The sequence below is a fragment of the Vulpes vulpes genome, chromosome 14 (assembly GCF_048418805.1).
Source record: "Vulpes vulpes isolate BD-2025 chromosome 14, VulVul3, whole genome shotgun sequence".
Lineage (NCBI taxonomy): Eukaryota > Metazoa > Chordata > Mammalia > Carnivora > Canidae > Vulpes > Vulpes vulpes.
Genome location: NC_132793.1, coordinates 16,926,049 through 16,953,291, shown reverse-complemented (window position 1 = coordinate 16,953,291; position 27,243 = coordinate 16,926,049). Strand labels below are relative to the sequence as shown.

General features: G+C 43.0%; 1 protein-coding gene across 23 annotated transcripts in view; it reads right to left on the bottom strand.

Moving 5' to 3' along the window:
* Window positions 1-27,243, bottom strand: part of PTPRT (protein tyrosine phosphatase receptor type T) — a 1,025,198-nt gene that overhangs the window by 744,144 nt on the left and 253,811 nt on the right. For all 23 annotated transcript variants that reach the window (XM_072735832.1, XM_072735811.1, XM_072735820.1 and 20 more), the window contains exon 2: window positions 20,446-20,571. In XM_072735832.1, coding sequence (XP_072591933.1) covers window positions 20,446-20,571 — 126 coding nt within the window. The remainder of the gene's footprint in view (window positions 1-20,445; window positions 20,572-27,243) is intronic.

Below are 27,243 nucleotides of genomic sequence, written 5' to 3'. Positions count from 1 at the left end.
TGCTTTCACAGAGCTACCAGATTCTTGGCTATTTCCCCACCCTCAGCTCATAACTATTTTTCCCTCAAGCTCAGTGACTGCTAAGTGGTCTTTGTGAAATCCTATTAGGATAATCTCCATCCATGTCTCAGATGGGCTGCCTCTGGAAACCTCAGTTGTCTTCCTTCCCACAGTCTGTATATCATGGACTGAGACACCCAACGTAGTATATATTCACAAACGTGCTTAAAAGGCTTTAAGTATGTGGACACAAGCAATGGTTAAACTCAACAGAGACCAAGCTCAGATGTCATCTTCTGCAGGTAACTTTTCCTGTTCCCCTGAACCCCTTCTCCCCCTACAAAACCCTAGGGGCAAGGCATCTGACTAACCAAACCCTATGTGCTTCTTCTGTTTATGTGTCTTTTTATTATCTATCTGTTGCATCAGATCATGGGCCTCATGAAGGTGGGAGCTGGAGTATCTTGTTCACAGCTATGCCATCAGTGTCTCATACATTATAGGTTCTCAGCACCTGTTTGCTGAATTAATGAATGAGTGAGCTTCTCTTCCATGCAGCTGATCATGGGTCTGCCTATCCGTCTATCCATTAAACCCACAACTCCCCCTGGGCAGGCTGGGATTTACTCACCATGGCAACCACTGTTAAAGAAAGAATTACTCTGACACTTGTTACAAAGGTAAGGAAGAATTTAATCGAGACTATTGTAATAGAGATATGGCAATGGGGAAGGAGATAAGGCTCAAGTCTGAATATAGTGAAAACAATTGGAGATTTGCAGCTAAGAAGCAGAGATGGGGGGGAGGGTGCCGTTAGTGGATGGAAAATTCAAAGAGGACACACTAAGGATAGAGGGGATTCTTGGTAAATTGACCTAATAGGAATCTTGCTGAAGGCAAGTCAGAATGATCAGATCTCAGGGTTTGGGAGAGTCTTGCTACAACCAGGTTAAGGAGGCTAAAGACAGGATAGGAGATGGGAGTTTTAGGATATGCGGGCAAGCTTGCAGCCCAGTCGAGAAGAGGGATCAGAGGAACCTAACTGAAACCTGGTCAAGGAAAGGTCTTTGTTACCCCCCCAATACCTCGAACAAGTCCTATCCTATAGTCGGTACTAACTAAATACAGGTTTGTTTAGCAAAGCTGAGCATCCACCCTCAGCAAGTATTCAAAGCTCTCTCCTTCACTCCTCCTTGAATGGAAATAGCAGGAGAAAGTGTCCCAGTAGATGGTGTCCAAGGGGTCCAGGGTGGGGGAGAAAAGCAGCAAAATGTGCTAAGCCCCAAATTAATCAAGAATACACACCATCTTCCCAGGATTCCATAGCCCCAAGGCTTTTCTGGGCCAGTCTTCCCCACTGACCCTCATAGCCACCTTATCAACAAAGTTTATTTTCTCACACTACAGATGGAATAATGGACACTCTGAAGGTCAAGTGTCATGTCCTAGGTCACAGACCCAGAATTTATTATCTGTCTCTTCTTGGATTGGTAGATGTTACTTAAACTGTTTTAATTCCAGGATATATTTCTAAAACTTAAAAGTCTTCCCCCAGCATTCTCTTTCAATATCTGCTTCGTGATCAGTGACATTTTTCCAGTTAAACTTTAAAACAATTTTCCAACACTACTTATAAATTTCTCTTGTAATTCACATTATCTGTTTTAAATTAAATTGACAAGCTTTAAAAATATCAAATCTTAACACCCAGGAATAAGATACATCCATTTACTTACGTTCTCAGTTTTCCTTTAGAGCTTCCTCCTAAAGGTCCTTCATGTTGCCTCTTGAGTTAATTCCTCAGCGTTTTATATTTTTGGCTCCTTTTACAGAATGAAGCCTTTTAAAATTATATTTTCTAACTGGTTATTGCTAGGATTTAGAAAATTGTTGATTATGTATATTTATTCCCTAACTAGTCACCTTGTTGGATTCTTAATAGGTTCTAATACTTTTTCATTTATTTCTCTTGGCGTTTAGTAGATTATAAGATCCTCTACAAATAATGGCTTTACTTCATCCTTTCCCATAATTATACTTTCAATTCTGTTACTGGAAATCCCTGAGTGAATTTTAGGTAATTTTAGCAATCATTAGTATCCTTATATTTTTAGGATACAGGTTGTTGGTTTGGAAGAGACATGCTCAAGCACATTGAGAAAATAGCTTTCCATGCCTTTTCAGGATAACAGTTACTCTCTGTGCACCCCATCCCCAATCCAGACCCATCCCCACCCTGGTCTCTGAAGTGTGACTTCTGTGGTCTGTGTCCCAGCCTCCCGTACCTTCTGCCCCCTCCAGCTGAGTCTGACTGGTGGCAAGGACTAACAGAATACCAGAGGGTGGAAATAATGACCTATGTTCCTCAATAGCCTGTCAGGCACTCTTAGGATACCATTCCCTACCACTGCTTTAGTCCTGGGCATAGTAACAGCTCCCCACTGATCACAGCCCTTGGATATTTTCCCATCCCTTAAAAACTCCCTTCATCTTGATCCCCCACCCCTATTTCATCAAACTCTCTCCACTTTAACTCTTCATATATGCTTTTTACCCAGACCTTCTTTAACTGATATGCTTTTTACCCAGACCTTCTTTAACTGATAAATTAGGATGCCACCATTAAGTATTTCCAAATATCTTTCAACATCTCAATAAGATCAAAATATTTTGTCCTCTGTGGGACGCCTGGGTGGCTCAGCAGTTTAGTGCATGCCTTCGGCCCCAGGCGTGATCCTGGGTTCCCGGGATCGAGTCCCACGTCGGGCTCCCTGCATGGAGCCTGCTTCTCCTTCTGCCTGTGTCTCTGCCTCTCTCTCTCTCTCTCTCTCTCTCTCTCTCTGTCTCTCATGAATAAATAAATAAAATCTTTAAAAAAATATTTTGTCCTCTGTGACATTTACACATTCATTAAGAAGAAAAATTGAGTGGCTACTTCCTGCCAATTGCTGTGGTAGGCACCAAAATTAGTACAGAAAACAAACAAACAAACAAACAAAAAAGCCAAGTTCTCTGTCCTAGTATTTCTTAGAAGAAACAGATATACAAATAAAATACCTAAATATTACAGTAGTGATTTGTAATATTTGCTAAGTAACAAAGCAGATATATTTAGTAATGATTGTCAGAGACTATTCCTCACTGAAGGTGACACTGCAGAAAGAGCCAAAGAAGAGCCTTCTGGGAAAGGAGGACAGCAGGTGCAAAGGCCCTGAGATAGAAAAGCTAGCAGGACTGCTATCAGCAAGGGGGCAGAGGGTGTGGTAGAAAAACGTGAAGAAACAGAGAGGCAAGGGCTAAATCAGTGCCATCCAAGAGAAATACAGTGCAGGCCACATTTTTGTAGTTTTCCTTCTTCTAGTCATCCATATTTAAAATAGTAAATAGGTGAAACTTATTTTAATGTATTTTACTTAACACATCTAAAATACTATCTTTTCAATACTTAAATATGAAAAATTAAGATATTTTACATACTTCTTGTACTAAGTTTCTGAGATAAAGTATGAATTTGACATTTAAAGCCCATCTCAAAGTGGACTGGCCTCCTGCCAAGTGCTTAATAGTCACATGTGGCTGGTGGCCACCATGTCGGCCAGTACAGGGCTATATCGTACCCATCAGCCCTTGGTGACAGAGGTGGTTCATCAGGTGGGGCAGGGCATACGGGCTTCATTGCTACCAGCGTCATGTCTGGCACACAGTAGGTGCTCAGAAAATGCTTCCTGGGCATAGTGACAGAAGAACCGCAGAAGACCCGCCAGGTTCCCCAAGCAGAGAAGCATCACTGAGATCACTCGAGCACCTGCTCTAGGAAACTGGGTCTATTCTGTGTCCTCAGGCAAGACAAGAAACTGGAGTCTGCTTGCTGGGTCTCCTATGGTGGGGGCCATTCAGCGCCCTCTCCTGTGCCTGGGGCAGTTGGCACAGCTACTTTCTTAATTCAGAAAGATCACTTTACACCATATGCTAGGAGTGGGAGGCCCATTAGCATTCATTGTACACAGCTTTTCATTTGGAAAAGCACCTCAAATGTGCCGATCCACATTGCTTTGCTTCATTTTTCAACATTCATGAGTGTAATTGCATTTATTTTTCTTGTCAAGACTGCAAAACAAGTGATAATTTACTATATTACAACCCATATTGGCTGGGTTTACAGCCACAACAGTTCTAATCCGCCCTCAGATGGACTGGGAAGGTAAGTAGGGGGTGGTCTTTTTAAGTGAGAACACTACATTTGTTTGTGATAGGAAGGCTGGTCTCAGCTGTTCCAGGTCACAATAACAGTGGTAACAACTAACCCATATGACTACACTGAGTTCTCAAATTATGTTTACCTCTACTGTCTTGACCTTTTTTACAGTAATAGGCTGAGAAAGACATATATTCCCATTCTCATTTCTTATACCAAAATACTGAGATCCAGAGAGGTCCTCAGTCATCCAGGGTGATGGATTGGTCAAGAGTAGAGCCAGGACTTACACATGCACACATAGGCTAGAAACCCTGGGGTCATGTAGCAGAGCCGGAACTCCTGCAGTTGTGTTGGCAGAAAAGAAGTAGGCACAGTCTTAAAATTTTGTAAATCTGAAGTGCTTAGAGTAGCTGGGACTCTTGAGGAGATCTAATTCCTTGAGTCTACACTGTGGAATGCTGACTTTCAGGATTCACACCCCTGATGAAGGGTATGTCTACCTCCAGGTAGAGCTAGCTCTGTTTGTGAGGATCTAGATTTGAGAGTGAGGAAGCGCAGTCTAGCCTTGTGTTCGGGAATCACCCTCTGCAATGTTTACTTCCCCTTGAAAAGAGAAACAAAACCTACAGGGACGTTCACTTTAGGTCACAAATACCCGTGAATTAATGACTAATTTTATAAGCAATCAACAGGACCCAGCTCTAAAAGCTTCCAGATTTGTTAAGCTCATTTCCTAAATATGAGGAAAGTAGGAGAAACGTCACAGGTGGCAAGACCCTCATCTCCTCTTCCACCACCCCCCTATAATTACATAATTGTAATTATGTTACAATTAATTGTAACACACAAGTCAGAGAGAAATGGGAAGAGCTGGGTTTTGCCTCAAGGATCTGAGTAGTCAGGGTAAGCAATATAAGTCATAGGTGACTGAGTCATATGTGACTGCTTCCATATGGTGCGGCATCTGCTGGGGTCTAGCCCCACCTCTCCAGCTCTCTCCAAGGTGGAGAAGATGGCCTGAGGAGTCACCACAGAGTCTGAGAGATCAAGGGCCTAGGGGGTTCAGAGAGTCCCTCCAGCCACATGGTCAAAGTGCTCCAGTCTTCAGGGGATGCCTCCCCTTATCTCCATTCTGTCCTTTCCCTATAGGGAGGACCCCTTCTCAACCAGGGTCTGGCTCTCCTGACATTGTATGGGCGGCATTCCCACCCCAGGCCAGAGCTCAGCCAGGCCTGACCACTCAAGAACCTGCTGCTGAGTTTCCACAAGAACATTGGACACAAGATTTCCAACAACTGCTTTTAGTATAAGTGGCCTTAGGTCTTCAAAGGTGGCCAGCTGAGAATGACCAGTGTCACAACTATACCGTCTAGTCTTTCTCTCTCTCTCTCTCTCTCTCACACACACACACACACACACACACACACACACACACACACACAGAGTTCAGGACTGATAAGGCCTTTGGAATTTCCCTGCAGAAGAAACAGGTTAACACCATACCCGCCCCCACTGAGTCCCAGCTGAGATGGGACAGGAAGGAGGTGTACACAGGTGACGGAGAGGACCTACTATGTGTCCATGCACCAAGCATCTTGTCTTGTGTTTTCATGTTATCTCATTTAATCTCCACATCCTCCAATTGCATAACCAAATCATTTAAGAGGTTAAAGAAAACCCTGAGCCACGGAGAAAACCAACTATATACAGTTGAGAATCAAGGACAGAGGTTATGGAAGTTTCCTTTCAAATACAGGAAAGTCATCTTTCCAAGCAAATAACCTGTCATTATTTTCCATATTGCAAAACCTAAATATTTAATACAAAATCTTAAAATCAGGATTATAAAACTGTCAAGGTTCATCCACATAGTACCTTGTAACAGGATTTTCTTTTTTGAGGCTGAGTAATATTCCATTGTGTGTAGAGACCAAATTTTCATTATTTTGTTCATTTGCCAATGGGACACTTTAGTTGCTTCCACTTCTTCACTATTGTGAAAACTGATGCAATGGACGTGGATATGCAAATATCTCTTGGAGATCTGGCTTTTGGTAGAATTGCTGGATCATATGGTAATGTTACTTTTAATTTTTTGAGGAAACCTCATATTGCTTTCCATGGTGGTTGTATCATATTACATCCCTGCCAACAATGCATAAGAGTTCTAATTTCTTGGAATCCTCCTCAGTGTTTGTTATTTTGTGTTTATTATTCCTGTTACTATTACTGGCATCTTAATGCATGTGAGGTGATAGCTCAGTTGGTTTGATTTGCATTTCCCTAATGATTGGTGACTCTGAACATCTTTTCACAGGTTTGTTGGCCATTTTTTAACCTCTTTGCAGACATATCTATTAAAGTCTTTTGCCCAATTTTTAACCCAGCTATTTGTTTTTTGTTGTTGTTGAGTTGTAAGTTCTTTATATAGTCTGGATATTAACCCTTTCATACACACAGGATTTGTAAATATTTTCTCCCATTCCATAGGTTACCATTTTGCTCTGTTGTTTCCTCTATTTCACAGTTTTTAAGTTTGATGTAATCCCACTTGTCTATTTTTGTTTTGTCTCTGCTTTTGTTGTCATATCTAAAAAAAATCACTGCCAAATCCAATGTCATGAAGCTTGTCTCATTTTCTCCTAGGAATTCTATAGTTTCAGTCTTAGGTTTACTTATTTAATCCATTTTGGGGGTTTTGTGTGTGTGTGTGTGTGTGTGTGTGTGTGTGTATGGTATGGTGTAAGAATCCAACTGCATCCTTCTATCTAGTTTACCCAACACAATCTGTTGAAGAGACCATCCTTTCCCCAATGTGTGGTCTCGGCAACCTCGTTAAAAGTCATTTAACTATATATGGGAGGGTTTCCAAAAAGTCTCTAATACCGTACATTAAATACCTCCCTGATTGAAATACTTAGGGTAGTTTCTGTGTTCATACTTAAAACCCAACTGTCAGATTCCTTAGGCAACTACAGATGAGAAGGTTCCTAGAAGCTCAAAGTCTTATTTTAGCCCTAGAACTCCTCAGGACTCTTAACGAAGAACATAGACTTTTGCTCATCCATAGCCTTTATAATTGCTTGACTTAATGACAAGTAATGCTTTTAGAATTCTGAGAAAATATAACCTGGCTTTCTTGATGATGAACACAATGATGAACACAATGAACACAAAGCATTTTTAAAAGACACTGGCAGATTCTTGGGATGTCTAGAAACCAGTTCGCTAAGGTAAATGTTGCTTTCCAAAACTGAAGTGGCCTGGCATCCACATAGAGTATAATGGCAAAATAGTATTGGACTGGGGGTGGCACAGCAGGGTGGGAAGTCTATTGTAGAGAATGGGGAAATTTCTCTGACTAAATGTCTCAGTGATTAGCAACTGCAGGAAAATAATATCTGAAGGTGGACCTATGATCTTAAGGGTTGGGGGAGATAACTGCAGCTCTGAGAGCAGAGGAAGGTCGACAGGGAGGTTTATCTTCCGGTACCCATCTGCACACACTCATGAAAACAAATTCCCCTGTCAAGGTGATTCCTTGCAGCTGCCATGACTGACTGACAGAAAGACAAACTGATGAGGGGATAAGACCAAAGGATTTTTCACAGACATTGTATTTTATAAACGTGTCACTTAATTCTTCCAGTTAAAGGTGTATCCTTTTCTTCTTGAGTACATTCCTATTGGTACAACTGACACAATAAAAATCTGATCACTGAGGATGGGGCTGGACAATAGAAATGTGATGTGAGCCACACAGGCTAATTTTAAATTTTCTAGTAGCCACATTTTATTTTTTTTAAGGTTTTACTTATTTGTCTATTCATGAGAGATCCAGAAAGAAAGAGGCAGAGACAAGGCAGAGGGAGAAGCAGGCTCCATGCAGGGAGCCCGATGTGGGACTCAATCCAAGGTCTCCAGGGTCACACCCTGGGCCAAAGACAAGTGCTAAACCACTGAGCCACCCGGGCTGCCCTAGTAGCCACACTTTAAAGGTAAAAAAGAGGGGCATGGGAATGGTTAAATTAATTTTAATGATTTTTTACCTAGTCCAGTTTATCTACAATATCATTTCAACAACCAACATAAAAAGTATTAATAAGTGCCTTACATTCTTTTTTTCATGCTAAGTCTTCAAAATCTGACATGTATTCTGCATCTATAGAACTAGCCACATTTTAAGTGTTCAATAGCTGCATACATCTAGTAGCTACCATATTGGGACACCACTGGTCTAGCACATTCTCAAATGGGACTACAACGGGTTCTTGGGATTTCCAGATTATTGGACCTTATTTTATGGAGTCACACAAAAGTCATCTTATTTTCACTTAATAAATGATATTTTTGCTAACCTACAATTTTACCAAATCTCTCATAATCTATGTTATAATTCAAATTATAGTATTCAAAGCATAAAGATCTGTCTCCTCATTAAGAACAACACAATCCATATATTCAAAAAGGTGTTCACTTGGATTAGCCCAAGCCCCTGGAAAAGGAGCCAAACCAGATGAACAATCCATGGAAACCTCACCATCTATACTGAGCTGGCAACACTATGATTGTGAGGCTTCTTGGCAGTATCTTCCTCTCAGCCTGTCTGTCCCAGGAGTAGCTGAAATAGAAGCAGCAGAACACTGAGAGAAGTCATCTCTGCTGTCCAGACAGAGGTCTCTGATGCATAAATGCTTCCACTCATGTTCCCTTCTGACAAATTTTCAGAACAATTCACAGGCTTATTCTATCTGCATTCAGGTGGCCACTGATGGCTTCATCAGTTCAACAAGTGGATAGGATGGTCAACCCTCAGGGCCTAGAAGTAGGATATTTCCCTCATTTCCCAGGGAGAAGACCCCACAAAATGTTTTCAGGCTGCTTTAACACATAAAATATACAGCATGTAGGTGAATTAGTCAAATGTCTACTTATGATGCCTAAGTTAAGATTTAATGACATATTTAAAATCATGTTTCATAAGATAATGTACAGTGTTAAAAATAGAAAGTGGTTCAGAGCACAGACTCTGGAGACAGGCTGCCTGGGTTCAAATCTCAGCTCCTCCATTTTTGACTAACTTTTGGGTGAGTTACTTAACATTCTGGGTCTCATTTTCCTCACGTGTATAATAGGGGTAATCAGTAGTACCCAGTTTGTAGAAGTATTAAATGGGTTAAAATCACGTAAAGCCCCTAGAACACTGTCCAGTAAGTGGTGCACATGTGTTCAGTTACAAAACAGTGATTTGCTGTCCCTTCCCACATATTACAGAAACGTTCATTTGAACTTATCATCTGTACCACTGGCATCTGGATCTGTCCTCAGAGCAAGCCCTTCTTAGGTTGAACGACATCTGTCCACATCACCCTTACATCCAATTATAGCATTTGGATGCATTGCTTCTTTTATAGTCTAGAAAATACCGTTGAGGTGTTTTGTTATATGTATAGGAATACATTTTAAAATTTTGTTTATTTTAGTATTATTATCATTCCACATTATATTAGTTTCCGGTGTATAATGCAATGATTCGATGATTCTATACATTTGTATTTTTTTTCTTTGTTTTTGTTGCTTCTGTTGTTCCTTAAATTACATAGGAATAAAATCATATAGTACTTCTTTCTGTGACTTACTCACTTAGCTTAATACCCTCGAGTTCTATCCACGTTACAAATGGCAAAATTTAACTCTTTCTTATGACTAAGTAATATTCCTGTGTGTGTGTGCCCGCGTGTGCGTGCAAGAGCAGCCACATTTTCTTTATCCATTCATGTACTGATGTACTCTTGAGTTGGTTCCGTATCTTGGCTATTGTAAATAATACTATAATATGGAGGTACATGTATCTTTTCGAATTAGTGCTTTTGTTTTCTTTGGGTAAATACCCAGTAGTGGCATTACTAGATCCCATGATAACTCTTATTTTTCACTTTCTGAGGAATCTCCATACTGTTTTCCACAGTGACTACACCAATGTACATTCCCACCAATAGTGCCCAAAAGTTCCTTTTTCTCCACATCCTTACCAACACATTATTTTTGTGTTTTTTTATTTCAGCCATTCTGACAAATCTAAAATGGTATCCTCACCGTGGCTTGAATTTACATTTTCCAGATGATTCGTGAGTTTGAGGATTTTTTTCATGTGTCTATTGGCCATCTGTAGGTTTTCTTTGGAAAAATGTCTATTCAAGTCCTCTGCCCATTTTTTAATTGAATTATTTGGCTTTTCTGAGATTGAGGTGTAGAAGTTCTTTATATATTTTGGCTATTAACTCCTTATCAGATAATATCATTTGAAAATATCTTCTTCCACTCAGTATGTTGACTTTATGTTTTGCTGTTATTTTTTTAAAGTATTTTCTTTTTTCTTCTTCTTTTTAAGTATTTTATTTATTTATTCATGAGGCTCCTTGTGGGGAGCCCGATGCAGGACTCAATCCCAGGTCTCCAGGATCATGCCCTGGGATGAAGGTGGCGCTAAACCACTGAGCCACCCGGGCTGCCCTTTTGCTGACTTTTAAATGGAGGTTTGAGATCATCCAAAACTGGACGTCAAGGCAAGCATCCATAAGGATATTACAACAGGCCTGTTTCCCCATTTATCTAACACAAGTTTTGGTGATTTTGATCACCAAAAAGAGCCTCTGTTGTTTTTCCAAGCCATCCTTATCATTTGTCATTATGTGGTCATATCCTCCAGGATAATCCTAAACCAGTCTTCGATTTTCTTGCCTTTTTTTTCCCTCTACCAATTCTGTTATCAAACAGAACTAGCACTGATTGGGGTCACTCCGGGCTAATGTAGTTTCCCTAATTAATTTTGTGGTTAAAAGTACACAAGAGACCACCTCATAATATAAAAATGCCCTGTAAGAACTTTTTCAAGAGGTGTCTAGAGACAAAGATCTTGCCTTTTATTTGGGCATTTGGGTACATTATGGATTTTATTATTTCTTCTCCCACTGCCATTGGGTGGGAATAAACATGGTCCATCCATCTAGTATAAGATCATGCAGCCCTGGCAGGTGAACACCAGGTCTGAAGGGGTGATATGAAAGGAGGGCAATGACATAGCTGATTGAGAACCATGACCCGATGCATCATCTGCCTTCTTAGGAGGCCCTGGAGCAAGATGGTCAAGTACACAGACTCTGGGCACAGGCTTCCAGGGGGCAAATCCTGGCCCTACCATATGCTAACTGGGACCTTGGGCAGGTCACAAAAGCTTTTTGTTCCATCAGCTCCCTAATCTGTAACATGCAGATCACAGTATCTGTATCAGATGACTGTTAGCAGACCAAATAATATACTGAAGATGCTTAGCATAATACCTGCCACATAAAAAGCATCATGTAAATATTGCTTTCCTACTATTATTGTCACTATTACCACATATGTACATTCTCCCTCCCTCCCTCCCCTCCCCTGCCCCCTTCCTCCTCTCCTCCTCAATACACAACAATTTGTTAAGCATGATATATGAGGAAACTGAGATGGTGTGGGAGAGAGTTAACTTATAGAGACAGACTCAGCATTTCTTTAGAAATGAATATATAATATTTTATCATTAAAGAGGGAAGAAGAAAATGTATTGACTCAACAGTGGCTAGATGGGAACTTAAGAGCTCATAGCTTTAAGCCAATCAATAATATCTGGAGTGATTAAGGATGGTTAAAGACCTCTACTTCCCTATTGTTTTAATGTTAGCACTATGTTAAAGAAACAGTAGGTCAGTTTTTGAATACATCACATTTTTCCGATGGAGAACCTCTTACATAGGTCACAAGCAGATCTGCACATTTGCAAGAAAGTGCCAGTCCCCAGAGTGAAGGAAGGGATAATCCCCAGGATCCTTTTTATTTGCCCCAAGGATTAACTCCAGAGCAAGAGGCCAGACAAGCCAGGCCCTGGGACCAAATGGCCCACTCATCAGGCTGAGAAGTGCCTCTCCACATGCTCCAGGTACTACAAACATGCCAAAGAAAGGAGCAGCCTCCGCAGGGTTCTCCCCAAAATCCCTGATAGCAGTTTGCTTGTGACTTTCCAAACACTTATTCCTAATGCTAATTTAGTCCATATGTGGCTCACCTTCCCTATTTCAAGCCCAATGCAGGGCATAGGGAAGTCAGCAATGAGAAGCAACCCATGCCCTCCAGTAGCTCACAGTCCCAGTGAGGAATCAAAGATGTAATAAACTCGGCCACAGGAGCATAGAGAAGATGCAATTCTGTGTGGGTAGAATTAGGGAGGCCCTCCTGGAGGAGGTTAAATCAGTTCAGGGTTTTGATATAAAAGGAAGAGAGAGAGGATAATGCCTTCTAGCCAAAGGCACAATGGTAGGACCTGCAAGGTTTGTGGCTGAAAACAAGAAAAATCAATTAGGACAATCTTTCCCCAAATTAGGAATGTTCTAAAGGATATCAGGAGGCTCCTCATGGCCAGAAAGCTAGAGATAGACTTGAAAGATAAGCAGAAATTAAGGCAGTTCTGGGGAACCAAGAAGAAGGTAGTTTGGAACCTCATTCAGTAGCATCTCTTGTGGCCCAGCCACCAACCCTGTCAGTGGACACCCCACTGCACAGGTCTCTGGCCCGTCCTCCCTAGACAGAAAGTCCTGGGCAGGAGGGGGGCAGCAGAATTGGAGGCTGGACTCCCAAAATGAAAGCACAAAGGCCTCTCTCACATGATTATATAGAAGAAGAAAGGGAAACCAAGAGGGCGGAAGTGGAGGCTGAGGCTGGAGACAGATGCCAGGGTCAGATCATGAAAAAGTTCAATTATTAATAAGAGCAATTCATTCAGCAAATGTTCACCGTCCCTGCCTCCAAGGAGAACAGAAGCTAGCTGAGCAGCAGACTACAAAGAGGCTTACTACTTGTCAAACAAGCACTGGAGAGCCCCCATCTGCTTCTACAGCCGATGTCCACCTGGACTCATCAGTGTGTGGACTGCTCTCTGGTTGATTATTACTTTGAGCATAATTCCTACTAATCCTCAGAAGGTCTCCAACCAGTCCATGAAGAGCTATAACACGCTGGTACTCAGGGGACCATCATCACTTCCTGACTTATGCTGACGGCTTCAGAATTCACCAAGAATATTCCCTACATCAATTTATAGACAAATATCCAGGATTCCATGTTTGACATGTGGATGATATTCTTCTTCCAGATTTCAAAGGTAATATACAACCACTCTGTGTTTGGTACACAAGGGAGTGCAGAAATACATACATATGAAAGCAAATTTGAGAACTTCTATTAAACAGGAGCACAGAGATATATGTACAAGAACATTCACTGCAATGTGATTCAAGAGTGTGTAACTGGAAAGGACTTAAATATGCAACACTATAGAAAGCTTAAATAAATCGTGAAATAGTCAGTGTAACGGAAAACTAGGAAACCTTTAGAAAGTCTGCCTTTGAAGAGTATTTAAGGACATGGGAAAATGCTTAAAATAGCATTAAATAGAAAAATATAAACTTACATAAGTTTGCGTGCATACAGAACTTTTATTTTGTTCCTTATAGCTATCTCTACTGTGTATATTCTCTACAATGAGTATGAATTACTTTTGCAGTCCTATATCATGCCTTTAAATAGAAATGATTTTAAAAGCTGGTTAGTTGATCACATGCCATGTATACAACCTATGTTTATCTTGGATTTGAAACCTGGATCCTCTTTCATATAGAACTTGCATGAGGTTGGACCAATTACTTCATGTCTCTGGGGCTTGGTTTTCTCAAACGAAAGAGGAGACAAGATCTTTGAAGTCTTGGGATGGTAGCACATTAAGCATTTTCCTGTACATTTCATCTCCTCTAATTCTTGGTTAGAGTGAACGCATATAAAAATGTCAGTTCTCGGGGATCCTTGGGTGGTGCAGCGGTTTGGTGCCTGCCTTTGGCCCAGGGCGTGATGCTGGAGACCTGGGATCGAATCCTACGTCGGGCTCCCGGTGCATGGGGCCTGCTTCTCCCTCTGCCTGTGTCTCTACCTCTGTGTGTGTGTGTGTGTGTGACTATCATAAATAAATAAAAATTTTATTTAAAAATGTCAGTTCTCTTAAAAGAAAGGGAAGGTTCCTATACTTACAGTACTCAGCTGTGAGTTCTAATGTCGAAAAGGTGATAGGATCAAGATAGAGTTATGTGACTGACCCAGTAACAGTGTTCTAGGGCTGCCATAACAAATTGCCACAAAGTAGGTGGCTTATGACAACAGAAACTTAACCTCTCAGGGATACAGGGTTGACAAGTCTGAAATCAAGGTGCTGGCAGGGAAATGTTCTCCCCAAGTTTCTAGGGCAGGAGGTTTCTGGTGTCTGCTAGTAATCTTTGGCATTCTGTGACCTGTAGATGCATGGCTCCTATCTCTGCCTTTATCTTCACGTGGCCACTTTCCTTGTGTCTCTCCTCCTCAAGCAGTCCCGCTATGACCAGTGCCATCAAGGAAAATGAGCACCACAACCCGGAGATTGTCCCACAATAGGTTGATTGGTTGACATATTCCTTCCTGTCTCTGTGTGAATGCCTGTATGTGTTTTCTCTGGACTTTTCCTAATATCTGCCCCTTCCAGTCAGGTAACTAACTAGGATCTTTGCATGTCTCTGCTCTAGAAATTTGTGAAGGAGGCAGAAAAGCTGCTTCATGTCACAGGTCCCTTCTTTCCCCTCCTTGTTTGAAATCTTAAACTTAAGAGATAAGGAATTCAATAGGGCTGGACCACAAGGGTGTGCCTGTTGGGTTTAGAAAGTGAGCAGAAATTGTCTTCCACAGTGGGAAGGGTGAGTGTTGGGTCCTGTTGGTCTCATGCTGCCCTATGGCATGAGCCCCAGAAACAATGCTGAGTGATGCCCCTCGGCTGGCTGGACTCCACATCCAAGCCTGGGAAGCAGCAGCAGAATTACTAGACCTAAAGGGACCATGGAAATGGGAAAGTGGGCTTCTAAGAAGAAACCTCAATAGGCTGGTCTAAATGCCAAGACATCTGTAGACCCCTATGGAAGGGAGAGCCCCCAAAATAACAATTATGGCTAACTCCCTGAAGGCTCAGGGTCAGATTGAAGTTGATGTAAAGGTAGCATTTCTTACACACCTGGGTTTTCAGCCCCACAGTCAACCTTACTGCATCCCAACACTTAAATAGCCTACAAGCGTAAGAAATTGGAGGACACCTCCATAGCCCTACTGCCTCTGGCTTTAGCTCTTTTAAGAGGACACTTACAGCCTTGCCTACCCCCTTCAGCCCCCTAAAGAACCCGTCACAGGACCTTGGACTGTCTCCCCGTGTGAACATGCGGGCACTACGCCAAGGCTGGGGAAGGCAGAGCTAGAAACCAGAAGCAGCTTCAGGAAGTTCCAGGGACCAGATCCAGGCTTGCAGAGAGGCTCTGTGGGTGTAAGTCACCCCCATCCCCCTAGGACAGCCCCAGGAAGGTGAGGTCACAGCAAAGCCAGGTCTGAAGCCTGGAATGTCAGGCCAAGGGCTCTTCCCATGGAAAAGGAAGAGACAGACTCTGATAGTGACTGCATGCAGCACTGAATTAACTGAGCCAACAGAAGAAGTATGCAAGCCCTCAGGGCAGCAAGTACCCTAGGTATTGAAAAGCCCCTCTGGGTCTCTCAGGGACCCATGCAGACCGCCTGCTGGGTGGTGCACCTGGGTAAAGCAGCATCTAGGGTCAGGTGAGCTTGAAGGAGCGGGCAAGGTTCTAAGGAGAACTTAGACTTACAGTTGCAGAGATCTTGAGAAACAGTGAAGAGCACAGGGTAACCAGTACTGTTTAAGCCCTACTATGTGCAGACACTTCACCCTCACTCAGGCATCAATCTGTTTAACTCTCACCCTGGTTCCCATGCTAAAGAGGAGGAAACTGAGGCCCAGATTAAGGACCCAGAGTCACTGAGCTATGGCACAGGATTGGAATAAGCTGGAATGGAATCATGTTTATGATGAGAACTTTGAAAGCCAAGATCAGGATACTATGGGAAAAGCAACGAGGGAATCTTTCTTCACATAGACTGGTAAGGGACAATCTCCCTAAGGAGGAGCCTTTTGAGCTGAGGCCTAAAGAAATCAGCTAAGCAAAGAGTGGAGAAATCCATTTCAGTGAAAGGGAACAGCACATGCAAATGTCCTGAGCCAAGAAAGAATCTGATAGTCTTTCAATCTCCAAGGAACTGAATGGAGCCAGTGTGTCTGGGGCATTTTGAGAAGACAACAGGCTTGGAGAAGACACCAGATCATGCAGAACCTTGCAGGCTCAGTAAGGAGTTCAGATTTCAAGCCATGTGCCAGGAGAAGCCAGCAGAAAGATTAAGTGCCCAAATGACACAGTGTGATTTACCCACACTCCAGCATATAGTTTGTCACACAGAAGGTGATCAGTCAAAGGTTGTGGAACATCTGAATAAATAGACTCAAACTAGACTTCCAAAGGATGGAAACTGCTGGTTTTACAGAAGGAAAAGTAAGATTTCAGTTTTTGCCCAGGAGAAGAACAAACAATTTTGCCTAATCCAAATTCACTTTCATGCCTCTCTGCCTAAGAAGCACGCAGAGCCGCTGAAATCCACAGGCGCATCATGACAGAATAATTTCAGTGATCATTATCAAATGCCTCTATTTAGAAAAGCTCAGAAGATTGTATTAGCACAATCCAATATTTATGAAATGACACTCTGCCATAATGAGGGGCTGAGAAAATTAAGATTAGAAGCAAGAATTATTCCTTTGGGAAGAGAGATTGGCACGGTGGGAAAAGCAATGTCACTCAGCTTCTTAGAACCTTAGTTTCCTGGTCTGTAAAATGGAAGGATTATAGGAAAGATTAAAAATGCATGGTCACAGGCAGCCCGGGTGGCTGAGCGGTTTAGCGCCGCCTTCAGCCCAAGGTGTGATCCTGGAGTCCTGGGATCAAGGCCCACGTCAGGTTCCCTGCATGGAGCCTGCTTCTCCCTCTGCCTGTCTCTGCCTCTCTCTCTCTCCCTCTCCCTCTCTCTCTCTGCCTCTCATGAATAAATAAATATCTTTAAAAAATAAAAATAAAAATGGTCAGTTTATAGAGGGCCTAAAGGCATTTGAAGATCATTATGATTCATTTCTTCATTTAAAAAGCACTTGAAGGGCACTAGGGTGGCTCAGCTGGTTGAGCATCTGACTTTGGCTGAGGTCATGATCCGAGAGTCCCAGCTCTGGGATCCCATGATCCCATGATCCCATCGGGCTCCTAGTTCAGTGGGGGGTCTGCTTCTCCCTCTGCCCCGCCCCCTGTTCATGCTCACTCTCACTCCCTCTCTCAAATAATCTTTAAAAAATATATAAATAAATAAAAAACACTTGATAGTGAAGTAAGTCAGGGAAAGACAAATATCCTATGATTTCAGATACACATGGAATCTAAAAAACAAATGAATAAACAAAAAGGAGAATTAGACCCAAAAACACAAAACTAAATTAGTGGTTGCCAAAGGGAAGGGGAGTAGAGATGGGCAAAATGGGTTAAGGGGAGTGGAGAGTACAGACGTCCAGTGGATGAAAGGCACAGCACAGGGAATATAGTCAATGGTGTTATAACAGCACCATATGGGCACAGAGGGTAGCTACAGTTACAGTGAGAACAGCATAACATATAGACTTGTTGAATCACTATGGAGTACACTCAAAACTAATACAACATTGTGTGTCAATGATACTTCAATTTTAAAAAGAAAAAATAAAAGAGCAAATTTTTTTACTAAAAAAATAAGTAAAATACACCTGATAAAGACTATTTGGCCATCCATCCATACAACAAAATGTTAATTTGTTCATACTATATACAATCACCATATTAAGCCCTAAGATAACGCAATGAACAAGACTGTCACGGTCTACATGCACATGGAATTTCTCATCTGAAGGTAAAAACATACACTGACCAAATAACATCCACAGTGACATGTCATTGAGAAAAAGTCCATGATGCAATGGGAAATATTTACAGAAAGAGCTGACCCAGGTAAGTATCTAGGATGTGCCGTCCTAAGAAAGGACTGAGATAGGAAGGGTAAGTACAAGAGTACAAGGTGGAGGAAAATGTTAAAAAGAGTGGTCTTTCCTGAGACAAGGAATGTGGCAAAGCAAGTATAAGAGGAGGGAAAAAAGATGACTCAAGAGCTCAATTTTGGAGATGTTGAGTTTGGAGAGCCTCCAAGACCCCACAGGGCTTCAGGTGGGCTAAAGATTAGCAGGAAGACCATAAGTGTGCATGCAAAACACATACACATACTAAAAGATCTGGATGTGTTTGGCCAACAATAAAGATGGCCAGGCAAAATGGAGCACATGGTACATTTCAGCAAAGTGCGCTGGACTCTTTGGATCCCTAATGGAATGAATGATTCTATCAACTAAACCAAGACACTTCTGAAAGTAAACTCAGAAATGTTTAAAATGATGATGGGGCAACAGGCATACAGGTTGTTCCACAGGTACCTTAAGAAGGGGCACACGTAGTTGTTGGTGACTGCTCATGCCAAGTAAGTTCCTACCAGATCTGCAAAGCTCAATTTTGTACCATTTATTTTATTTTATCTGGGGCTGGTGTCTACACTCACAAAAACCTTAAACGACAATTTACACCTTTGACTGGAAGTACATAGAATCATCCAGTAGCCTCCTGCTCTGGAGCCGAACTCACAGTCACACAGGCTACACCCTTACCTGTACATCTTGGAGCACCACTTCCTGTCTCCTGCTTAGTGGCATCCTGGTAAACATCCCCAGAGGATGCCAAAAAGACGTGCCAGTTGGGCAGTGGGTGGTGTAGGTCTAGAGTTCATACAAGATGTCTGATGGCAACTGAAGGCATAGGAGTGGTGGAGGCCATCCATAATGTGATGGTTAATTTTGTGTGTCAACTTGCCTGGGCTATAAGATGTCCAAAGAGCTGCTAAACATTATTTCTGGGAGTATCTATGAGGGTATTTCCAGAATAGATTAGCATTTAAATTGGCAAACTGAGTAAGGCAGACAGCCCTCCTCAAGGCAGGAGGCATCATCCACTTGTGGGCTCAAACAGAACAAAAAGGAAGAGTGAGTTACTCACTCTTCTACTCTACTTGAGTTACAGGCACCATCTTCTCCTGCCCTCAAATATCAGTGTTCCTGGTTCTTGAGATTTCAAACTCAGATCAGAGTTTATACCATCAGTCCTGGATCCCACCACTGGTTTTCCAGCTTGCACACAACAGATCATGGGACTTCTCAGCCTCCATACAGTGTGAGCCAATTCCTGTACTAAATCTCCTTTTAAATGTATCTCTGTATATATATCCCATTGATTCTGTTTCTCTGGAGAACCTAATACACATGGAGACAGTATAGAACAAGCCTAAGATCTCCCATATTTAGTGGGCAGAGTGAGGAAGAGTACCAGAAGGTGCTGGTGGAAAAAAAAAAAAAAAAAAGACAAGATAATACGTAGGTTAGAGGGAGCCCTTGAGTGGGGAGGAACCACAGGCATGATGTTCCCTCTCCAACAACCAAATGTCTTTACTCCTGTACTTGAGATCACATATCCAAAGAGGTGATCCTAATGTTCCCATAGTTATAACTCTTCCTGCCGTATGTCCCCAGAAAAGCCTTTTCACAATTCAACACACCTAGGCATACCCCACCCTAAATGTATTCTGAGTGCTCCTCTTCCGGGGGGCCTCCCCTAGAATAAATCAGGTGTCACTCTCATATGCCTGGACAAGCAGCATCAAGAAAGTATAGTAGCCCTTTAGCCCCACTGGTTAAGGATAAGCTGGGCATTCAGGGTGTCAGGACATTAACTCTATGTGTAATATTCTGTGTCAGTTTCCCTAGATATATAAAAGCTATGTCTATGTGTCCTGGAAGAAGAGGAATGACCTCATTCTTCAGAATTTCCTTCCCACAAAACCCAACTACTCTGAGGTTCTCAAGCAAAACCTAGGGATGCCCTAACCTGTAGCTAAATCTAGACCCTTAAAGCTACAAGAAATGTTAAAGGTTCCTGAGTCCAGGTGACAAGTGATTTCTACTACATAAAGAATTCACTCAGCCTTGGTTTGAATACCTCTAGGGATGAGGAACTTACTACCAATGAAACTGTCTACTGCCCTCTCAGACAGCTCAATCCGTAAGAAAGTCTGTCCCCACAAGTCATCCCAAAGGGGGGGGGTCATCCTCATCACAGCCTCAAGTGCAGGGGATCATGTACCTGTGGGCACTGCTGGGTCCAGCATTGGTTTCTCCCACGTGTTAATCTGCTCCCAGGTAAACCCATTGGTCCCGAGGGCCACGCTATAGCCACAGTTGCTATAGTGCTCGTCAAAGGAACAGCCACCTGCAGACAAAAGAGATATGGGTAAATACATTGTTGCATCTGAGGCTTGGCTCGTTACCCCTGTCTCATCAGCTCTTCATTTACAGCTTCGAATGTTAAACTCTGGAGAAGATTAAGAAGGAAAAAAAAGGCAAGCAAATTGGATTTTTATATTTGCTTTGGTGCTCTCAGGAAAGGTGCTGGCATCTGTAGGCCCCCTTATTTAAAAAAGTTAATAAGGCTAGTTTCATTGATTTCAATCTTCCTTCCTGAGAAAATAAACAGCAACGTTTCATTCTAACTAGGAAAAATGAATGCCAGGGCATGCCTCTGTGATCACTTCCTGCCACAGGGAGAGATGCGGGAGGCAGCAGAGAGAGCACCGGCTCCAGAGCCCAGACAGACAAACCACGGATCTCAGCTGGGCCAATCCAGGCCAATCCGGGCCAATCCGGGCCAGCTGCTTCCTCACCTGCATCTCAGGGCCCGCACCTGTGGCACGAGCCACAGACAGAAACGCCATAAGAATTAAACAGAATCACATATAAAGTAACTGGCACAGAATAAATTCTCCACATCCATCCCCTTCCTTATAAAAGTGGTTTGTGAAAATTCATATTTCATGGCATAAAGATCAAATTTGTAAGGAATCAGACAATCGTGCCCCTGGAAGATAGTAAAGTTGATTTTCACAGTGTTTAAAGTCAGCCACCATTTTACACAAGTTGTATCAATTCAGTTCTGATGAGGATTTACTAGGCATATATGCCATATGCTGTAGATCCCCTCCAAGTGACACTGACAAAGATGCAGGGTACAGAACCAGGGCTCCAAGGAGCAAATGCTGGCCTATCTGGAGAAACAGGGGCCGTGACATCTTGAAGGAGGACTGACTGATCAGGGCTCAGGAGGATCCAGCATCTCCGTGGAAGGGTATCCAGGGTAAGCTGGTGGGACACAGAGGCGGCACAGACCAGTATTCCACAGCAGCTTCCTGACTGGTCTTCCAGACCCAGTTTCACACCCAGTCTAGCTTTGCCACTGCCCCCCATATCTCCTTGATGCTCAGGTCTCATCACACCACCGTCTCCCTCCCTTATACACTCCTGCTTCCTGATCACCCATGTCCATGTGGTTCTGATCCACCTACAGAAGCCAGCCCTCACTAGCCCCAGCCTGTATCTACAGCCTCCTCCAACATCACACCATCGTCTCCACTAGCTGCCAAGGTCAAGCCCTTCTCTGTACCCCAGGCCTGGGATGTTCTCTGCTTAGTGGGATGGAAGTTCTGTTGACCCATATAATACGGAAGACAGTCACAACACTACTAAAAAACCCTATGACGCCAAGGCTTTCCCCACTTTCCTTTCTTGCTGTGAATAAGAACCTGGAAGAGTTGGCCCTTACCACCCCAATCTGGAGTCTCAGCTGTGCTATGGAGGGGCTGGGCCTACTTCCCTATTGTAGGACTTTGGGCTTGAGTAAAGACTATTAAATAACTTTGCATTAAAAAGCAGGAATTTGATGTATCTTATGTGAATACCTAGGTTAAAAAGGAAAGGAGACAAAGGGCCCAAGAAACAATGAAAAGCAGAAACCTACAGAAGATGACAGCCAGTCAGAAATTTCCTGTGATAGAAACTGGATGATACCTTGGTAGGAACTAAAATATCTAATTTCATTTATTCATCCTTTGATTCACCAAGTGTTGTTCTTTAAAGATACATTTATTTGAGAGAGTGAGTGCAAGCAAGGGGAAGGGGAGAGAGAGAGAGGGAGGGTCTCAAGCATTCTCCCCACTGAGCTCGGAGCTTGACATAGAGCTCAACATGTTGACCCCGAGATCATGACCTCAGCAGAAATCAAGAGTCAGACACTCAACAGACTGAGCCACCCAAGTGTGCCAATTCAACACCTGTTTAACCAAGCAGCTAGTGCAGATCCAACAGAGTCTGAGGCCCAGCAGTTTTCAGAAGCAGCTGCTATCACTCTTCAGCAAGACAGACCAACGGTAAACAAGGAAATGAATAAACCTGCAGGCATTTCAGCATCACGCCAGAAAGGCTGCCTTTGGGGCGGGTTAGAGGAGACTAGCAGCCTGGAGCTCAGGAAGCCCTCCCACACTTCCCGGAAACAGTTCCCTGTCCTGTGCTATAACGTCCCCCTCCACACCCAGCTGCTCAGGGGGAGCTGGCCACACATGGCAGCCATGTGCCACCAGAACCTGAGGGAACTGAGGGAAGAAGGGCGATGACCAGTGTGTGTGGACATGTGTCAACGGGCAAGGATGGGAGGCCCAGGAGATGCGAGGAAAAGTTCCCTCACCCCAGAAACAGCAGAGAAGAATGACAAGGAGGGAACCCATCAAGCAGTTTCCACTAGACAGCTCTGGCACATAGTAGGGCTTCAATATCTGTCAAGCGAAGGAACCAATAATCCTAAGGGGACACCTGACACAGACAAAGCTCAGCTTCAGCACCCACGGGCACAGACTCCCCCTCACTCAACCAGCTCTTCCAGGTCTCATACTGACCCCTTATACTGAGAAAGCTCCTTCCCCACATGGCCTGACAAATCCCAAGTGATCCTCCCAAACATCTTCTTCTATCAACTTCCCGAGCCAGAAGAGGGTATGAAAGCCCCAAGACCTTTACAATTTAAAAACAGTGATGGCAGCAGATGTGTTGCTCTTTTGGAGAACCAACTTCTCCTCCCTCTATGTCTCCATGCCATCACCTGCCAGGAGCCCAGCCCAGAGAGACAAACGAATCATGTCAACACCATGGACAACAGATCCTGATGTGCTGGAACTGATATGCAAGGAGCACCTGCAGCATCTCCTAGTCCACTGGAAATCTGACTTAGCTTCCTAAACTGAGATCAGTCTCCAGGGCACAAGAAGGAAAAGAGTGGCTAAGACCATGCTATGTGTATGGCACACTGTTTGGGTCTTCTCTCTTGTGCACACAAGAGATGGGGCACACAGGTGGTTCAGCTGATTAAGTGTCCAACTCTTGATTTCAGCTCAGATCATGATCTCAGGGTCATGAGATGATCAAGCCCTCTCTCTCCCTTTCCTCCTCCATCACCTTCTCCATTAAAAAAAAAAAAAAAAGCACTATGTCATCAGGCCACTTGCATCTGGAAAGACCATGCAGTAAACCCTAGAAACAGATAACAGACTGATATCCACCATATGCATGTTACATGAACTGCCCCTAAAAATGATCTCTTACAAGCAATCCTCCTCACTGTCTCTGCTGTGAGGAACTTCAAACCTATAGGTGAAGATGGGGGTATCAAAGGAAAAAAGAGGTCTAGATCACTGAGACACTCACTGGAAGTGAGCCAACCAGTCACCTGACCAGTGATACCAGCATTAACCTTTCAAGAGCAAAATAGCAACTTGTCTTATGTTGCTGACATCTTAGGGATGGACTATGACCCCAGGAGAACCTTTTGCACCCTAACAAACGTAAGAAGCACACTGTCTAGAGCATCTGCTCCAGGCCAGGCAATATACTAGACACTGACTATGTATTTTATCTCATCTGCTTTCACTTCATGTTTGCAGCTTACTGAGGTAGGTTATCATCCCTATTCTACATACAAGGAAATTAATGCGTTGAGGGGTTAAGTGGTCTTCTCAGCTCACATGGAAGGGAGTTTTAGAGCCAAGATTAATTCTGTGGTGACCTAAGGGCACAACCCAGGCTCCTTCTAATAGATCAGAGTAAGAATGTGTTCCCTAAAACCAAGGACCAAGTCTTTCACTTACAAGGGTATGAGAGAGGATCAGGCAGGCAAAGAGCTTCCAGGATGCCTGGGCCTCTCCCATTAGAACACATTCCTTTGCTTATTCTAGAAACACTTAAAGTTGTTGTTGTTGTTTTTAAGCGTGTTCTGTGTGGGGGCATGGAATCAACATACAGAATTCTTACGCTCGCGTAGGTGGCTGAGTGCACGGAAAGAGAACAACATAAACATACATTTAAGGTGCAAAAATGTAAAAACCACCTTCATGGGGTTGTGCTGAAGCTCAGAGATCCCATTCAAAAGAGGCTGTTTAACAAATCCCTAATCTACCCTCTACCAGCTCTAGCACTACCACTTGCAAATCCACCACGGCTTGACGAACACGGAAGCAGGAAGTCCAGCAGGTTAGGCGAGATGGCAAATAACCATTGAGAACACAGAAAGAAAAAAAAGCAGTTTCCTACATGTTTGGCTGCTAAAAAGGAGTGAGGCATTCAGCTCTGAGTTTCTAATGGCCACTAGAAAAAGGAAAATCTATTCAGATCCTGGACACTCTGTGTTTGTTCATACAATAAAAGCCAAATTGCACAGGAAAATTTATAACCATTCCAGGTGCTCAACTCACACACGAACTTCTCTGTAGGTAAAAGAAGTCCCATTCCCCATCGTGAACAGTATCTGAGACAACATCCACACAAGGAGTGCACAACCAGTGAAACGAGGCTGTTTCTCAGAGTCATTCTCCACAAATTGCTGGAATACCCACACCATCGGAGGGAGAGCCACTCATTGGGACCCAAGAGGATTCAATATAGAGTAGTCTGGCCTGACCCAGAGACACGTTTTAAAAGCTATTTGGGAGAGAAAATATACTCTAGAAGTATTTTTTTAAGCAGTCCTCCCTGAATTTTCTTCCTCTCAACCAACAGATTGGGAAAGAGTGGTTATGAGCTCAAGATGATACATCCTGACAGCAACCCACACTGCAGCTGGGTACAGCCCCTCTAGCTCACATCTCTTCCTCCTTTCTGGGCCTGGTTTCTGGTGTGCATGATGGATCACTAGAGAACCCTGTTGTAGTAAAGGTTCAGGATTCCAGAGACTCAGAGAGAACTGGGAACTCTCAGGAGCTACAGACATGCAGAGCCATGCTACCCGCCAGGGACTGCCTCTTGAGAACCAGGAAGAAGAGGAGGAGAAAAGGAAGACCAGTTGCCCCTGGACTTGCGGCATGAAATACGCAAACCCTTGATAATCTTGAGTCTCACTGCTGTTCCTCTCACTCTTTCAAAAATTAGGTTTACTCTCTTGGTGCAATTCCTTAGGTCCATAATGCCTGACGGAAAAGACTCCTCCTGGCCATCTCTGCAGCTGGTTGTGGCAGGCTACTAGGGACGACTAGTGATTGGAGAGACTCCCAAAAGAGTCTCATTGGGATGCTCACCTCATTCAGTTTTAAAGACATTAAAACTGAATTAAAACATCCAGTTTTAAAGACATTCTTTAAAGACAGACCCACTTAACTAATGTCAACCCTACTACAATCATTTTGGGGTGAGGGGACAAAAACCCCATAGCCTACCCCTATCTCAAGAATCAGACTCAGCCTCCAGAGCACATGTCCTGGTTTGGAGAAGACCCACATACCCGGGGGAGGACAGGGCAGTGCCACCGCAGGCAAAGGACCCAACCCTACCTCCCGGCACCCAGACCGAGGAGCTATTTCCCTGGATGGGTTGAGGTCAGAATGTGGCAAAGGCCCCAGATGCTCTGATGTGAGTCAAGCATAAAAAGTCAACAGAGAAATGGAAAACTGTAGCAAGGAAATTGGATTCTGAAAATCCATTTGGGTTTGGTAATGTATAGCATATCAGCATCTGTAAGGGAAGTAAAAATAGTGCAGGATACATACTTTAAGATACATTAAAGCATAAATAAAGTTTATAGTGCCAATCAGAATTTTTTTTTAAACATGAGCTCTTCTTTTGAAAATGAGAAAGGAATAGAATTCAATAAAAATATAAATGTGTCTGCCTCTGCATTTCTCAGATATGATCCTGTATTTTCTTGAACAGAATTAAGTTCAGAAGAGGAACTAAAGATTTCCTGGGCTTCTGCTATATGCCAGGCACTGCACTTGAGCTGTGTAAGTATGTATTTATAGATGTGTGTACACGAATAGAGGTTAAGTCCAACTACAACCACTCTCTAAGACAGGGATCACAACAGCAAAAATTTTCAACTTTATAGCCATATAGTCTCTGTCACAATGACTCAACTCTGGTATTGTAATGTAACATGGTTGTGTTCCAATAAAACTTTATTTACAGAAACAGGTGGTGGGCCAGATCTTACCTACAGACTGTAGTTTGTCAACTACCCCTCTAAGAAAGAAGCATTGCTTTCTCCATTTTATACATGAAAACTTGTCCTCAGAGATACTAAGGGATTTGCCAAGCTAGAAATTTCAGGAAGAATGACCCCCAAAAAAGCCTTAATACTAACATCTCCTTTTAGTGGCCACTGAACATAATAACCATCACCACAGACCATACCGTTTTGATTGGACCCATTTAGTAGGGAACAAAACTAACCTGCACAAAGTAGTAGAGTCGTTAGTCTAGGGCTGTAGTGGTACCAAAGCCCAAGTATTTCTCCATTGCTCGAACCTTGCCCCTCTTAGAACATTGTGTATGATCACAGATTCCAAGTTTCATCCTGCTGCTTCCAGAAAAAGAAAAAAAGCTGCACTTGTAACATCCAGTGGTGGCACAAGAGAGAAAACTAGACAAAAGATTTTTTAAAAGGCAGAAATTTGCCTTCACTTGCTCTACATGGCCAGGACCACTTCCAGCAGAGCTCATAACTTCAACTGACAAACATGAGCACAGTCAACCAAGGTGACATGCCATGAAAAGGACGAAACTCTTAAATACC